The 16,226-nt window shown below is 53.9% G+C and overlaps 7 protein-coding genes across 8 annotated transcripts; 3 read left to right on the top strand and 4 right to left on the bottom strand.

The window, feature by feature from the left end:
- The first annotated feature begins 307 nt into the window (after positions 1–307).
- On the top strand, positions 308–1,362 carry LOC131209257 (splicing factor Cactin-like). Its single transcript, XM_058202278.1, has 2 exons — positions 308–1,063; positions 1,129–1,362. The coding sequence occupies exons 1-2, from the start codon at positions 401–403 to the stop codon at positions 1,204–1,206; spliced, it is 741 nt and encodes a 246-aa protein (XP_058058261.1). The 5' UTR covers positions 308–400; the 3' UTR covers positions 1,207–1,362.
- Positions 1,227–1,790, bottom strand: LOC131209258 (large ribosomal subunit protein mL41). The gene has a single exon (XM_058202279.1). The coding sequence runs from the start codon at positions 1,776–1,778 to the stop codon at positions 1,278–1,280; it is 501 nt and encodes a 166-aa protein (XP_058058262.1). The 5' UTR covers positions 1,779–1,790; the 3' UTR covers positions 1,227–1,277.
- A 263-nt stretch (positions 1,791–2,053) lies between these two features.
- Positions 2,054–7,179, top strand: LOC131209131 (uncharacterized). The gene is made up of 7 exons (XM_058202125.1): positions 2,054–3,405; positions 3,468–3,959; positions 4,031–4,178; positions 5,169–5,728; positions 5,793–6,218; positions 6,289–6,422; positions 6,487–7,179. The coding sequence occupies exons 1-7, from the start codon at positions 2,098–2,100 to the stop codon at positions 7,118–7,120; spliced, it is 3,702 nt and encodes a 1,233-aa protein (XP_058058108.1). The 5' UTR covers positions 2,054–2,097; the 3' UTR covers positions 7,121–7,179.
- A 40-nt stretch (positions 7,180–7,219) lies between these two features.
- Positions 7,220–8,690, bottom strand: LOC131212485 (histone deacetylase 3). The gene is made up of 2 exons (XM_058206365.1): positions 8,533–8,690; positions 7,220–8,477 (listed from the first exon to the last, which is right to left on the bottom strand). Exons 1-2 carry the CDS (start codon positions 8,688–8,690, stop codon positions 7,334–7,336), a joined length of 1,302 nt encoding a protein of 433 aa, XP_058062348.1. The 3' UTR covers positions 7,220–7,333.
- A 1,007-nt stretch (positions 8,691–9,697) lies between these two features.
- On the bottom strand, positions 9,698–12,014 carry LOC131209237 (transmembrane protein 185B). Of its 2 annotated transcripts, none has more exons than XM_058202250.1 (5): positions 11,621–12,014; positions 11,421–11,491; positions 11,232–11,337; positions 10,575–11,167; positions 9,698–10,499 (listed from the first exon to the last, which is right to left on the bottom strand). In XM_058202250.1, exons 1-5 carry the CDS (start codon positions 11,656–11,658, stop codon positions 10,261–10,263), a joined length of 1,047 nt encoding a protein of 348 aa, XP_058058233.1. In that variant the 5' UTR covers positions 11,659–12,014; the 3' UTR covers positions 9,698–10,260. The 2 variants fall into 2 exon arrangements, with proteins under 2 accessions (XP_058058233.1, XP_058058234.1); XM_058202251.1 differs by having other exon boundaries at positions 11,232–11,266; positions 11,422–11,491.
- Positions 12,015–12,129: 115 nt separating this feature from the next.
- Positions 12,130–13,362, top strand: LOC131208586 (pre-mRNA-splicing factor 38). The gene is made up of 2 exons (XM_058201384.1): positions 12,130–13,010; positions 13,075–13,362. The coding sequence occupies exons 1-2, from the start codon at positions 12,145–12,147 to the stop codon at positions 13,277–13,279; spliced, it is 1,071 nt and encodes a 356-aa protein (XP_058057367.1). The 5' UTR covers positions 12,130–12,144; the 3' UTR covers positions 13,280–13,362.
- On the bottom strand, positions 13,333–16,187 carry LOC131208585 (WD repeat-containing protein 3). Its single transcript, XM_058201383.1, has 2 exons — positions 16,030–16,187; positions 13,333–15,962 (listed from the first exon to the last, which is right to left on the bottom strand). Exons 1-2 carry the CDS (start codon positions 16,185–16,187, stop codon positions 13,379–13,381), a joined length of 2,742 nt encoding a protein of 913 aa, XP_058057366.1. The 3' UTR covers positions 13,333–13,378.
- Positions 16,188–16,226: the final 39 nt, after the last annotated feature.

Here is a 16,226-nt window from a genome sequence, read left to right as displayed (position 1 = left end):
TCAACACCATGCTCTTTTTTAATCAATGCTAAAGACTCCATTTAACTATCGTTTTTTAAGCGCTTTTGTAAAATCGTCCACTTTGCACTTGTTTACTAAACAATCGAATGCTTCAATGGAATCTGCCTTTTGACAATCGGTCTGTTTTTGACAGCTTCTGGGGGCCAATTTCGCGCGCTTGTGAGAGAGCCGACGCTCTTTTCAAACTAAAAATTCAGTTACAGGGTGTATCAAGTTAGTGTATATTTATAATAATTTCGAATAATGAGAAATCATCAAAACATTGGCAACCCTGCCGAATGTGAGAACAGCTCGCTGCAACAAACCACAGTAGTGCAAAACGAATTATTACCAGACTTTATCATAAAAAACGTTGAAATACACAACCGTCTCGGGACTAATGCCTCGCTCATACTCGCGATCGCCTTCCCGGTCCCGTAAATCGCATCGAAGTAATAAGCATGGCAAAAAGCAACGCTCCCGGTCACGGGAATATGAATATCGTCGAAAGGACAGCGACAGAAGCCGGCGCGTGGACCGATCGAAATCTCGCTCGGTAACATCATCATCGTCGTACCGTCAGGAGAAAAAAGCATCCTATCGAAGCCGATCCAAGGATGATCGACGCTACAAGGGTTCGTCTAGCAAAAAGTCCACATCTCGCGATCGATACCGAGGACGCACGTCACGCGACCGGGAGCGCTACCGTCGCTCATCCAGCAGCTCCAGCTCATCGACGTCCAGTAGCTCCAGCAGCTGTTCGCATGCGAGTAGCACCAGTTCACGATCGTCCAAGAATTCGAGAAAATCTTCACCACCTAGGAAATCTCTGGAGAAAGAGTACGTTTTCAAATCCATGAACGCAGACCCCAACCTCGTTGATCATTCGGAAACGGCTGCGAAATTGGAAAATTTGGATGCCGACGAATTCGTTCCTCAAGCGTTCGTGTCCACCAGGAAACCGGTCACCAACATCGTTATCGATCTTGCATCTCAAACCATCAAAGTGCCCGCAACGGAACAACCGAAGGTTCTGGAGGAAGATTCTCTCTTTCATCCCTCAGTAAGACGAAGACGGAACTGCATTCGCCAGGAGTCACCAATTTTAACCAGTCGCACATTTTTCAGTTCTTTCCAGGCGATGACGACGAGCGAATGGCACGATGGATCAAGAAATTGCACAGCTTACGCCAAACCTTACTCTGAATTACGCGAGACTGAGCGGGTACAGCTTAATAAACGTAATTTATTGACTAACGACAAGGACGCTGGTTGTTTCAAAATATATCCGAGCCAGTTTTCCGGGCCTTCGCCCAGGCCTCGTCCTTTGAAAGGGCTTCGTCCGCCGATGGTTCGACCGGGCTGCCGTCCTCGTTCAGCTTCCCACTTTTCCAGTCATCCATTATCTTCTGTGCGTACACAGCGTTGAACAGATCCTGGCTGGTGAATTCCGATTGCACCACATCAGGGGCCTTGTACGAAACGTACGGCTTGAATTTGCAGCCATCCAAATTGGGCACAATTAGCTCGGGAATCATTTCCCGTATCTCGGTGAATTGGTTGGCCACGGTCACTCCCGTGTCGCGCACACCCCGTTTGTCGATCGGCATATCGGGGTACAGGGCAGGATTTGCGGCACGTTGCTGTTTGAAGACTCTCGTGCCACGCTTGTTGTGCAGCAGAAACTTTCGGAAGTTTTTTTTGCCCGCCAGTGCCGCGGTAGTCGAAATACTCCTCCTAATAACGAAAAACATTTTCTTTCCAAAAAATGCGCACATGCGAATCCGGAATCCCACTAGGTTATTGTCAGAATCGAAAAACATCATCATCATCATCTGTCAGGGCAACGTGTGTCTCGCTTCGTTTGGCAGCACTGTCATCATCGATGAGAGTGACGCCGTTCACACGCGTTGGGTGATTTGTGCAGTAGCTTGAGGTGAAAAATACAGTGTATTCGCAGTAAACACAAAATTCCAGTCACTAACCATCACGAGCCAAATCGTGCTTGCTGTTATTTCACTCGAGTCTGTGTTAAAAGCAGTGCTACACATAAAAAGCAGTCGCAATTCGTCGTCGACGCCTACTGCGAAAACAAACATGGCGCCGGAGGAGGTGCCAACGTTAAACCTCGAGTGTTGGACCGAAGAGCTCAGCCCGGCACAGAAAGCAGCCTATGAGAGGGCCGAAAAAGAGCACAATGAGGTTCGCAACAAGCTGAAAGCGATCGTACAGGAACACGGTGGCGAAAGTATCTTTTCCGGCGAAGTATTCACGGCATACCAGGTACTGGGACCGGTGCCGGGGTTGGAACAGATTTCGGAACCGCTTAGCTCGCTCGCAAAAAAGAAGCCACCGGTTCCGTGCGTTCCGGCCGCTACAACACCCCGTGCAACAGTGGCGCCCCATCGTCACGCATCGCCATTGCCGGATACGCCGACAGTGGGAACTCGACGTCGGAGCCGACGTTCCTACCAGCGCCCTCCAAATGAGGAGGAAACGAGCGCTCCAACACCACCGACAGTGGAGATTGGCGACGAGGACGAAGACTACACGCCACTGTCCAAACGCGTGAGGCAACGCGAAAAGCCGGGAACATCGCGGGACTTGTCCGAAACACGCAAAACTCCGGAAAAACCGCCGGAAACAAAACAGCGGCGCCCAAAATCGCCCGTTCAAACGGTGTCACCCGCTCCGAACGTGCGCCCGACAGAGTTTACGTCCATCGGTGGGTTGCGTATTGGCGCGGAGAAGGAAAAGAAACGTGCCACGGCCGAACCGTCCGCGATCGTCGACCTAACCACGGATGATACGAGCAATGCGCCGGCGGACTCGCGCGAGATTTCTTTCAGCAAAATACAAGGCAAAACGTTCCCATCGCTGGTGGTTATCGCCCGGCCGTCGTTACGGGTGGCAGATAGAACTCCCACCGATCGGCCAGTTCTCGATGCCAAGGTTAAGGGCGTGCTAGTGTACCCGTCGGCCAAGTTCACCGAGTGGCTGATTCAGCAGGGACTGATCAAATCTGATCAGTTGTGCACGGTGCACAGTGGAACCCTGCTGAAGCTGGGCATGTACTCCGATGCGTCCAAGTTCGCCTACTCCGGTGGATACGTATGGATCAGCAATTGCTGCCAGGGTCGGTTCACTTCCGTCTTCAATGGATCCATTTTCGAAGGTTCTCCCCATGCGCCGACCGTGCTGCTGAAGCTCGTCTACCACTGGGCTTGCCAAACGAGCATATCCAATGTGGTCAACTGGGTAAAGGTGGACAACTTGTACATGAAGCGACTGTACACAATGCTGCGCTCCATCTGCACGTTGGCTTTATGCCGCCACATGCCCAAGCTCGGTGGCGAAGCAAAAGCCGTCGAAGTAGGCGTCATTTCCCTAGGAACGACGACACAGGTACATCCCGGTCGCTCCGCAATTTTGTGTCATATTTTCAACGATCGTGTTCTCCCTTTCAGGATGGACAGCAACGTCAGGTAAAGGTGGAGGTGTTGGGTGTTCTTGATCGTGAAGCCAACACCATACGCTTGCGGGCGGTGGATCCACCGAGCGATGGGGATCGAAGCTACAAGAAGCGGTTCGCGAAAATCCTCGAACCGCTTGAGGCATGGGTTCACAAGAACAGCACCATACTGACCGATCTCACCGTGGACAAGGGGACGCTCCACAGCATGGGCTACAACAACGTGCAGCAAGTGCCACCGTCCGAGGCGAACGAGAGAAGCAGCAACGCCAACGTGATGAACTACTTGCGAAGCATCGTGCCACGAATGTTCCAAAGCACGCTGTCGCTGCTGTCGCGTCAAATCATCCAACAGTTCCTGAACGAGCTCGTGTGGCGCGAACTGTACGGCACCACGCCATGCACCGCGTTCGATAACATTGTTCGCCACATTGCCGAACAGTCGCGTATTGAGAACAAGGAAAGCTTGATGACGCGTTTAAATAAGGTACAGGCTTCGCGAAGTGCAATGCCCCGTTGGTACTGTTTTTTAATCCACCGTGCCATTGTATCTTCCAGGTTGCAGCTGATCCGTTCCGCCAGTGGGTGATTGTGCCGGATCTCGTGTCGATGCGTCCCCAACCAGTGGCGGGCACTTCGCGCGGCCAACCGACGACGACACCATCAACAACTCCCGGAAAACGCGGCCGGAAATCGAAGGATCGCTGTTAGTATCCATATTTTCCCCACCTAATGTTTTGTCCCGCTTCATTCAGTTGACGTTAAAGAATGGGCCACAAGACTCGTTTGCTGGTCAATCTTTTCATTTTCGTTTGCATCTTTCGAACGACACGTTCGGTGCAAGAGGTTGCTTAGATGGTTGCAGCTTCTATAGCACCCTGTGATCATAGAGTGGTTGGTGAAAAGTGATTTGTGTAAATTAGATAGGATGGTACTTGGTGATAGTTTGTGAAAATGAGATAGCATGTTTTTTTTATTTTTATACTAATTTTTGACCATAAATTGTTGCCACAATCAAATCGTTCCTCTTGTAGCAAACACACACGCATGTTACGCTCGATATGCCCTTTGAAACACATTTTCTTCGCATTCATCAACCTCGTACGATCAACCTCAATCGCAGCAAATGCCAGAACACTGTTGAACTCTAGAAAACAGACAATTAGAGAATATCTCGCTGAATCAAAGTAGAGTCGTAGTTCGTGTCACCAACTGTGCTTTAGAGAAATTCGTGGAAGTTCGTTCAGTTTGTCAGTGCAGTCCCGCCGCTCCACATGTTTATTCTGGAGTCGCTGTGTATCACGCTTATAGGATATCACTCACGCATCACTTGTTTTCGTTTCTTTTTTTCTTCTTTCAGCGGATTAGAAGTTAAAGAGTGATTCTTTTTTGAAAACTTCACCGCCCCCCTCAAAAAACCTAGAGACAAAAAATCCGTGCGATCGAAAGAGAGGGAAAACAAATGAAAGCAAGTGATGAAAGTTATCGATAATGAGTTTGTTTGTATGAAAAAGAAAATAATAAACACTGTTCCATTACATTTGATACACGGTGCGACGGAGCGTAGCCTAGAGCGAGCCACGAATTGTTAGTTGTTGTCAAAGTCTTGAGTCTAAACACGGTCAATCATAGTAGCCCTTTCCTTCTACTTCTACTGCCAAATGTTCGAATTGCTCAACTACGTTTCTTGCTCTAGCTGCCACCGAATCGCCGGTCGCTCCGAGCCCTGTGACGACGACACGAAAAGCGACCGCCAGCCCGTCGCTTCCACCGGAACCGCCGAAAAAGATACTGCTGAAAAAGGCGAAACGGGACGAGGAACACGCTTCCATGGTGGCCGGATCCACTGGTGGCGCCAACAGCAAGCCGTCTTCACCGCTGCCTGCAAAGAAGACTCCGCCGGTGGCCGCCAGCAAGCAGCGTGAGGACGATGTTGTGTTCCTGGAGTCCTACTACTATGGCTGCACGGGCGTCAACAGCGCGGTGAAGGAGTGTGCCCTACCGCGCAAAGGCTTGCGGTTGGGTTGCCCCGAATGCCCGGAGCTGTCGTTCGATAACAATGTTGATCTGTTGGATCACTTCCTGCGCCACGCACACGAACCGCCGGAGGTGCCGGAAGAAGGGGACCTGCTCCAGTGCAGATATTGCTTGCAGTACATGAGCAGCCTGGAAGCACTCACGAAACACAATTCCGTCGCCCATCCGCTCGAGACAAAGTGTGCTTTTGGGAAAATGTTGAATTGCCTCATTTGTGAGGTAAAATAATACCCTTCCAAGCCCGCTTCAGCACGATCGATTCCTGATTTTCTTCTCTTTCCAGACCAGTTTCAGTACCGCGTCGGTGCTGGTGGGTCACATGGCCAAGTGGCACCGTTCGCTCGAAATGCCGTATCGGTGCGCTGGGTGCGACTTCCGCAGCTCGTCACGCCGCATAACGATCGATCATCTCTACGAGCGCCACAATCGCTCCACGCTGCTCCAGTGTCCGTTCTGTCAAAAGATGGTATCGCCGACCCACGCTAATGGGCCAGAGGCACTCGAGAAGGTTTTACGCGGCTTCCTGCACCACCTGCGCCAGCACTCGAAAAAAACGATCTCGAAACGGTGCCACAAGTGTGCGCTCAGTTTCCTCAGCAAGGGCGAACACAAGTTTCACAGCATCTTCGATCACGTGTCTAGCTCCTGCGAGCCAACCGACGTTCAGGCGTTACCGACGGATTCGCAAACCAAAATTCGCCGACCGAAGGTAAGAAACCAGACACCTAGTCTTCGTTCGTGAGTCCTCTCCCGTGACACTTACTCCTCTCGTTTGGCAGAAAAAAGCGATCGTCCTGAAGGAACTGTGCACGTATCGCGTCGCCAAAGCGTACAGTGCGCTCGAATTGAATATGGAGTGCGGTAGCATCTGCCTCGAGTGTGGCAACGATTTTGATTCGTTCAATCACATAATGTAGGTATTCGGGTTGTTCGCCCATTTTACTGGCACTAATTTTTCTGATCTCCCCACCTCGCAGAGGATTGCTGCAGTGCGTCAAATGTGCGTATCAGTCGGCTTGTTTGCCGTCGGTAGTTAATCACTCCGTAGCGTGCTCCGCGGCACAATCGCCGGAAAGCGTTGCGACGCTCTCGACAGAAATGCACTGCAACTGTGGGTTCTCTTCGAACGACGGCAACGCGCTGGCTCGCCACTTGACTGCGTGCGAACGCGGGACTGTGTTCTCGTCGGTGGAAGCGGCACAAGCGGCCAACTCGTCCAAGCGCAACATGCTCGACATGCTCGGACTGGTTCGGCGCGATGATGAGCAACCAGCCGACCAAGCCGACCAGCAGCAGCAGGAGCAGGAGCATGATCCAGCAGAAGGCCTCGAACAAGACGCCTCCACAACCGCGGCAGACACTAGGGCGGTGGAAGATGCTGGCCAACCGGCAGCCGCCGGTACAAGCGGGGTTTCTTATGACCCATCGCAGTCACTTTACAACATTGCGGCCACGGGTAGCGAGCAGCAGTTCAATACGCAGCTCTCGCTGGATGACCTCGGCCCGTCGTCGGTTCTACCAACCGCAGCGGACACCGACTGCACGCCCCAGCTGAAGGACGATTACCAGTCGCTGGCAACTCCGCGCGTTCCGGACCAACAGGATTACTAACCCATAGTTCGCTATTTTTCTTTTTCATATTTTTTCATGTGATGCACATGACGTGAATTTCTCAAGGTGCAAAAAATATATCTCCAATACTCGGTTTCAGCTGGTTATTTTATTACCTTCTAAAACTTAAAGTATGCCCGCGGCGCGTGCTTGCGTGCGTGTCTTGTATGGAAGATGTCGGCAGTTCTCCGTTCACGCGCGCCCGCGATCGTGTTAAGGTTCGTTCTCACTCTTATCGTTATCGTTATCACCGTCGAAGAATTCATTCTTCGGCTCGACGAGCTTATCCTCGTCCTCCTGGCTGACGCGCACGTCCGGGTTCGGTTCCGCGTCAGCGTTCGCTTTCAGATCCTCCGACAGTGCATCCTCCGGAATGTCGAACATCTGCACACTCGGTGCGTGCTGGCACATTTTCAGATTGTCGTACACGTGCCGCGTGATCGCCTCGAGGTACTGCTTGCTGTTCGCATTGTCCTGCCGGCTGGGAATGTCCGGGTGGAGCGTAAAGTCGGGCGCAAAAAACTCCAAATAGTCGTTCATCGGCAGCTCGTTCGAGATGGTTTCGTCGATCAGCAGCGACGTCTCGTACGTCCAGCAGCGGGCCACGTTGCGCAGCGTGTACCCGCCGCCGCCCACCACCAGCGTCGGCACGTTCAGGTCCTTGACGAACTTGACGCACTCACCGTGGCCCTTGGTGCTGAGCGAAAAGCACCCCAACCGATCGCCCGCCAGCGAGTCGGCCCCACACTGCAGCACGATCGCCGTCGGCTGGTAAAACTCCATCACCGCCGAGATGACCGGCTTGAACACCTGCACGTAGCTCTGATCGTCGATGCCCTCCTTCAGGGGCACGTTGACCGAGTAGTAGCGGCCCGATTCCGCCCCGATCTCGTACATGTCGCCCGTGCCGGGGAAGAAGTAGTTGCCGTACTTGTGAAACGAAACCGTCATCACGCGGTCGGTCAGGTAGAACGCCTCCTGTACCCCGTCCCCATGGTGCACGTCGATGTCGATGTAGAGCACGCGCGGATGGTACTTCAGCAGCTCCAGGATACCGATCACGATGTCGTTCACGTAGCAAAACCCGGACGCTTCGAACTTTTTCGCGTGATGCAACCCCCCGGACCAGTTGATGCAGATATCGCTGTGGTTGTGGTTCAGCTTCTGTGCGCCCTCGAGCGAGGCACCGGTGTACATGGCACAGAACTCAAACAACCCGTCGAACACGGGACAGTCGTCGCCGACGTTGAACACCGACAGGCACTTGGTGTAGCCCTGAATGTTCTGCGGTGTAACGCGTTGCAGGAACTCGATATACTCGTCGCTATGGAAACGACACATATCATGTGCGCTCGCTCTGTGGAAACGAAGGAAATAGAAAGGACACTCGCAGCAACCATCGCAACACTTACTTGTACGGTCGATAGATTTGCATCTTTTTGTGCAGTCCATAGTTCATCACCAGGTGGTGGATTACCGACAGCCGGTGCGGTTTCATCGGGTGCCCGGGCCCGTAGTGGAAGTTTCCGACGTCCGGGTTAAAAAAGTAGGACACCTTCTTCGTCCCCATTGTCCCGTTCCGTGTATGTGCGCTCACTAGATGTAGATCGTGTCGGATTCTTCTTCGTCGTCAATGTACTGCTTCCAAGCGTAGATAACAAGCAAAAAGAAAACGGCTCCTAGCAGACGCTTGGTGAGGCTAAAGTCTAGTGCGTCAAGCTTAAAATCGCTGTAATCGTACGGCCCGTCCGATGCGTCGCGCGGGTCAGTGCGTCCGATCCGTTCGCAGTAATACTCAATTTCATGACGCTCCGATGTGTCTTCGATGTAATCGCAGGATGCTGCGGCAGCGGTTGTGAATGCACTTTTTGCTACTGTCGTTACGCTGGTTCCCGTATCAGCATAGCAGGCTACTACGATCGGCGTGTGGACTAAATGTTCGGCCTCTACAAGCGTGCTGCGATGAGTATGATGGCGATGCGTTGTCGTTGTGGACCGGTTAACTGTTTCGAAGCTCATCTATCGAAGAGGGTACACCACGGTTGCCACCAATCCATTTTGCGAGCACTCGCGACGCGACCACACAGGAGCCGGAAGCGAAACCGCGTTTGTGTTCCGCTTCCGTTCCAAGCTCCCGGGACAATGCGGCACACAGCAGCAGCACACCTGCACCGTAGCGACCCGAATGCGACTTGGCAGCCCTCCACGGTACCGCGCGGCCACTGAATTCCGAAAACTATCGATCGAATGCGGTACTTTATGTAACCCTCTTCTGTCTCCCCACCCAGACGCAGAATTTCTGGCACTGCTCGGCGGTAATTGATTTTTCGTTCGTGCCGCACTTTGCCACTTTCGGGCAATCTGTTGCGGATAAAAAATGCAGAGCAATTGCAGCAGGGGCAGCAGAAAGGCAACACGAGATGTACACACAAACACAAAATGCTCGACGCTTCCGAGCTGTCACTTTGCCGCAACGTCGCGCGTTTATGCTGTCGAGTTCGAGCGGTGGATCTACAGTGGTGCGCATGAGAACAGTAGCGAAAAAGGAAACACGACGACGCAGTTGCCTACCAGTTGGCCAGTTTTGTTTTATTGAACTTGCACGCTGAATAGGCCGCAAATCGCTTAACAAACCGTGCCCTATTTACAACTGAACCGAGTAATGCGCTATGCCTTGTACAACAATATTTTCAACCTTTCAAGCATTCAAAGCATCCGGCTCTGTGGCAGCAAGTTCAGCCGACTTCTCACTACGCCATCATAAATCGGCACAATTCCCCCGGCCCGGGGTTGCAGAATGAATGTACGTTAGTCCTAAAGCTATCCTCGATAATCCATCGGTACCGGCAACCTCCAATAAATTCAAATATTGTCATCATCCCTCGCCATGAGCGCCTGACGAGAGTTTTCGTTTTGTACGGTTCGCCGCATCCGACGCAGCACTGTACTTGGGTACTAAAACTTCAACTAAAAGTAACGTTATCGTTTCGTAAGAGTAACGGAGCAACAAATCCAACTTTTCGAGTGCACACTCAACCGAACTACGCGTAAGGGAAGAGAACCACCGGGCAATCAGCAACAAGAACGGTGTGAGTGTGTGCCTAACGCAAAAAAGCTATGCTCCACGTCCGGACGGGCCTCTAATCGGGCAGCTCTATGCTGACGATCGGGACCACCGGTTTAAGGTGATCGTTCTTTTTCGTCAGCGCCTTTTTGCTCTTCTTGTCGTACTTCTCGAACTCATCCAACTGCACGTGGGCACTGTCCAGTGGGACGTTTTGCCCGTTTTCCGTGTGATATGATATGTTGCCGTATTCCTGCAGGCAAGGCAGCACGCCGAGCAAGAATTGGCTGAAGTTTTTCCGTATTCCGAACCACCCTGCAACGAGATTGGAAAGAGTTCAACGGGCCAGGGATTCGGCGAGAGCAAACGCGGCTGACCGTCGGTACTCACACTTGTTACCACCTTTGGCATTGAAGCTGAGCAGAATCAGCGTGAATAGTGCAACCAGCAGCGGTCCGGCCACGGCTATGTACGGCAAGTTGAGATCCTCGTCGAGCTTGTCGGCCAACAGCACCTGGAAGATGAGCACGGGGATGACGGTGGCGCAGTTGCCGATGGCAGAGTAGAAAGCGGACTTTTTCTGTTGCGCTGACACCTCCGGCGTGCGCAGCAGGATGACGCAGAAGATGATACTGTACAGGACGGCGACCAGGCTCAGGCACAGCACGATCCACAGTGGCACGAAGACGACCTCCCAGCTCCACGACACCAGCCCGTCCAGTTTGAGAGGCAAAAACACAAACTGCAGTGCGTTGACGGCACAGAACAGCTCCAGCTCGAACGATCGGTCGTGCTTGACGGCCCACACGCAGGCCCCCACACTGGCCGCACTGCCGAAGATGAGCGGGATGAACACGAGCACCCACAGGTGGCGACCGGAAGTGAGCCGATCGCAGGCCAGCAGCTCAAACATCAGTAGGATAAGGTGCAGCGACAGCGATATTAGCATCGCCTTGAAATGTGAGTACGAATCACCTTCCACCCTGGAACGAGTTAGAGCCGGGACGCGAGTTAGATCCGGAAGATCTACCTGCTCGGGCTGCGTACCTGTAGTGCGGATATCGACACCACACGATAGCGCCCACGATGGCGCCCAGCGTGGCAATTGATTTCCACACCCATAGCGGCACAAACACCACCCAGTACGGCCAATCTAGCACGAAACGAAAAGGGTTTATTAATAGACAGGGGGAAATATCAATCGATGGCGTGCGGGGCCCGTTCGTCCGCCCTTACCGATATAGTCGTCCAAGCGGAGGCAGAACAAAATGGTGAACGTGAACAGGCAACAGTGGACCACAAATTTACTGCAAAAAACAGGAAACAATGGTAAGCTTGTGTTCCCGCTCCGATCGCCCTTGTAAACAAATACGCGAGACCGTGAACCGTGTAGATAGGAAAAGAGCAAAAACATCAGCGACCTTCACGCTGCTCACCTCGGATTGAAATCCTGAAACAAGGACTGCAGATTCATCGTGATCTCGCTTGCCAGGGGACTGATTTAACATTCCGACCGACTACTAGGGTCCATAATATCGTGTGCCGCCACGAAAAGAAAGCTGGCCACCACAATGCTACAATAACAAAGCCACAATATGTTTGCCACAGTGAGTCGCAGATGTTTTTGCTTTGCGCCTTTTGACGTTTCCCTGCATTGTTTTTTTGTTCTCGCAGTAGGCCGCAGCCGCAGTGTCACAGTGCTCTGTTCCACAATAAATATTTGTTTTACATTGATCTTTTCCGACCGTAATAAACGATTTAAGGTCGCGGGCTTGTTATTTAATGAGTTATTGCCCACCTTTGGTGGGCATTGGAAAAGAAAACGCGTCAACCTTCTTCGAACACAACTGTGCTGCAACTGTCATCGTGTTGTTGACAACGAGCTGCTGTCAGTTGCGTTTGTTTTGTTTGTGTTTTCCGGCGTCTGCCGATCTGCGGCGGCAGTTTCAGACAACCGAAGATGGCCAACCGGACGGTGAAGGACGCCAAGAACGTGCACGGTACGAACCCGCAGTATCTGATCGAGAAAATCATCCGCTCCCGAATCTACGACTCGAAGTACTGGAAGGAGCAATGCTTCGCGCTTACCGCGGAGCTGCTCGTCGACAAAGCGATGGAACTGCGGTTCGTCGGTGGCGTGTTCGGGGGCAACATTAAGCCGACGCCGTTCCTCTGCCTCACCCTGAAGATGCTACAGATTCAACCCGAAAAGGACATTGTGGTGGAGTTTATCAAGAACGAGGAGTTCAAGTACGTGCGCGCACTCGGGGCGTTCTATCTGCGGCTCACGGGGTCGTCGCTCGATTGCTACAAGTACCTGGAACCGTTGTACAACGACAACCGCAAGCTGCGCAAGCAAAACCGGATGGGCGCGTACGAGCTGATCCACATGGACGAGTTCATCGATGAGTTGCTGCGCGACGAACGCGTGTGTGACATTATTTTGCCCCGCATCCAAAAACGCTACGTGCTCGAGGAAACCAACGACCTGGAACCGAAAGTGTCGGCCCTCGAGGACGATCTGGACGAGGAGATGCCCAGCGAGGACGAGGCCGCCGACGATGTGCCTGCCCCGCCACTGGCCAAGGAGAAAAAGCTGGAGGTGATCAAAGTTAAGGGCAGCAAAGGTGGCGGCCGGGGTGATCGGTCGCTTTCGCGCGAGAGGCCACCCATCGATCGGTATCGTGGTGGTGGCGGTGACCACGGAGCTAATTATCGCGATCGGGAGAAAGATCGAGACGGGCGGGAGCGTGTGCGGGGTGATCGTGAGCGGTACCGAGCCGAAGGTGACCGCGGTGGCGGTGGCGGGATCCGTGACAGACGAGAGTAAGTAAAACGGGAGCCCGGAGGACCCATCGGAGTGTAATGTTCCCGTTCGTCCTTTTCTTAGTCTTTACGCAGACCGTGATCGAGGCTTCAAAGAGCGCGACATTAGGGAGCGAGAACGTGACCGACATCGACGCCATGAGCGACAGGAAGAGCGTGAGCGAGAGCGACGCCGGGAACGAGAACGTGATCGTGATTTCGAAGATCGCCCCCCACGAGGCGGCTACGATAGGGAGCGTGAATACGAGCGAGATCGCCGGAGACGGTAAATGCGGTGCGATCGGAGCAGATAGTTTTATAACCTTAATTAACGTGTATTTACGAGAAACATCGATCGAAATACACTGTAATCGGCTCCCACGGTTCCTCTACGTGGTGATTTGCACGAAAGTTCGCTTGGAAGCTTCCCGCTTCCGTCGTCGACGTTCACGATCGCGCCGCTGCACGGTGGCGTCGCGGAACAGGGCGCAACCCTGCTGTTCCTCTAGCTCGCGCTGCAGCATCATCGAGGCGTGCAGGTTGGTACCGATCATGTCGCGCAGCGAACTAACCTCTTGGTGCAACGTTTTGGACATATTCTCGATGACGGGCACCAGCAGCTTCTGACTCACGATCGTTTTGTGGTGCATGAAGAACAGAAACGATACCACCCGGCACAGCAGCGGGGTGCAGTCGCGCCGGCTCGTCACGAGCGGCGGTATGCGTTCGAGCAGCTCGACGACGGCAGCGAACGGAAGCAACAGTAGCGACTCCTTCAGATCGCTCGCACTAATCCGATCCAGCACCGTGAGCAGAAACGCGCCCGTGTCGGCCACAGAGTACGCAAACATGAGCGGCGGCAAGGGGCCCTTGCAGCCCTCCGCTTCGTACTTCCGGCACACCTCGAGGCATTCGAGAATGTTTTCGGCTCCCTTTTCCGCGCCGACCGTTTTCTTCGACGGAAGCCGCAGTCCCGGCAGCCCCGGCACGCTGGATTCTTCTCCCGTGGCCAGTGTCGCGTTTTCCAGCTCCTCGCGTTCCTCCTCCTGGGCGTCCTGCAGGACGAGCGGTTCGTCGGTGCGCTTGAAGAGGCGCAGTGTGCGGTCGGAACCGCAGCTCACGACGTACCGGCCGTTCGGGCTGACGGCCAGATCGTACGCTTCGCCCAGGTGTCCCGCGAGCGTGATGATCTTCTGGAAACTGTCCGCGTCCCACTGCTTCACCCGGCCGTCTTTGCCGCAGGAAAAGAATAGGTGCGTCTTCGGAACGAACTGCAGCGCCGTCACCGAGTTGTCGTGGGCCAGCAGCGAACGGTGACAGTCGCCAAAGTCCATGCCCCAAATCTTGATCGTCCGATCGGCCGAACCGGTGACGATGATCGACGAATCGTACGCAATGTCCATCGTCAGCACGGGGAGCTTGTGACCGTAGAGCGACAGGTAGAACTTGAGCGTGTCGAGGAAGAATATTTTGACCGTCGTGTCGAGCAGGGCCACCGCCAGATACTTGCCGTTCGGTGAGATGCGTACACACAGGACCGCTTCCTCCAGTTTGAGGGTGTTTTTGTGCAGCAACGAAAGCACCTTTACGTCGCCCTGTTCCGCCCCACCAATGAGCTCGAATGACCAGAACTTAACTGTCGTATCGCCACCAGCCGTGACGCATCCGTGCATGCCGGGCGTTAGCGAGATGCTCCACAGTTCCTTCTCGTGTGCCTCGATGCGTTCGATTATCTCGGCCGCCGCAATGTCCACGATCAGCAGCTGGCCCGATTTCACGCCCACCAGCACGTGCCGATCGCCGGGAACGAAGCACGTGCTCACGACATACCCACCGTCGGTCGGCACCGTCCGCAGCACGGTTTGCGACGATCGACTCCACAGTTTCAGGGACTCGGCACTGCCCGAAGCGATCGCCAGGCTGTCGGAGCTGAACGAAACGCTACGCACCTCCGACGGGTGGCCCTGCTTCTGCACCGTGTGCAGCGTGACCGGTTGCGCCGATTTCGTGCCCAAAGCGAGCGACGACAGCTGCACAAAGTTCTTCAGAAACGTACAGCAAACGCGCAGCTCATTGCGACTTCCGAGGAGCATATCGAAAGACTTCACTTTCTCCGGTGTCACGAGCGACGGTAGCCGCTTGATTTCGTCCGTTAACGCCACCTGTCGCGCTTCCGGAGCGGACGGAGAGTCTTCCGTTCCGACCTTGGTTTTCAGTTTCTTCATTCGCTTCGTTAGCTTCTTCAGCGCTTCATCGATCGTGCAGAAGTAGAACAGCTCGATCTTTTTGTCCGTACCGTGGCACCCAAGCACTTGACCGTTGGTGTCCGCCACCAGGTTGATGGTGCGCCCATGGCCCGCTCGCTGAATGCTCCCGATGGCCGTACAGCGGAACGGACTGACGGTGCTCTCTTCCTCTATCGGGGTCACCCCGGGTAGGGTGGACGGTTGGTCGTCCGCTAGCGGGACGATGCGGTACACCGAGAGCTGCGTATCGGCCGTTCCGCAGACGAGAAAATCATCGTTCCGCATCAGAGCAATGCCCCACACCTCCGTCCGGTGATCGACGATCGTCTTGAAGCAACACTGGGTTTCCAGATTCCAGAACTTTATCTGGGTGTCCTTCGAACAGGAAACGACCACATCCTGGTAGCGCTGCATGAAACACGCCTGAGTAACGGGGGCCGTGTGACCGGACAGTCGACATTTGCCTTCGTGCGCCACCACGTCCGAGACGACCACATCGTTGTCCAGGGCACCGGAAACGAGCTGTAGGCCGAGCAGATCAAAGTTCAGCGCACTGACCGCTGACCGGTGTGCGGCCAAACTACACACTGACAGCTGGCTATCGAAGTCGAACAATTCCACCACACCGTCTGCGTACCCCACGGCCAGGTGCTTCTGATCGGGGCTTGCCCGCAGGTGTGTGACCTCCTGCTTGTCGCGCTTAAACTCGGCCACCTTTTCGCTCAACCTGCAAGCGGGGACACAGTGAGACAGGGGGGGCGCTGTGATAGGAGATTAATCCGCTCGACACCTACCTCATGTTCCACACGATCACCTTCTCGGCCGCGGCCACCACAACGTACCGCCCATCGATGCCGTTGACGCTGACGAACGAGATATTGGCTCGGCCACTTGCGATGATATTGAAACTCGATGCCGCCTTGTACGTTAGGTACTGTTTCGTCAGCCCCATCCTGCCGAGCGTCATTTGGGACCAATTTTCTAAATTCTA

This window comes from Anopheles bellator, chromosome 2 (genome assembly GCF_943735745.2).
Source record: "Anopheles bellator chromosome 2, idAnoBellAS_SP24_06.2, whole genome shotgun sequence".
Taxonomy (NCBI): Eukaryota; Metazoa; Arthropoda; class Insecta; order Diptera; family Culicidae; genus Anopheles; species Anopheles bellator.
The sequence above is the reverse complement of the archived record's forward strand: the minus strand, read 5'-3'. Positions and strand labels throughout refer to the sequence as shown.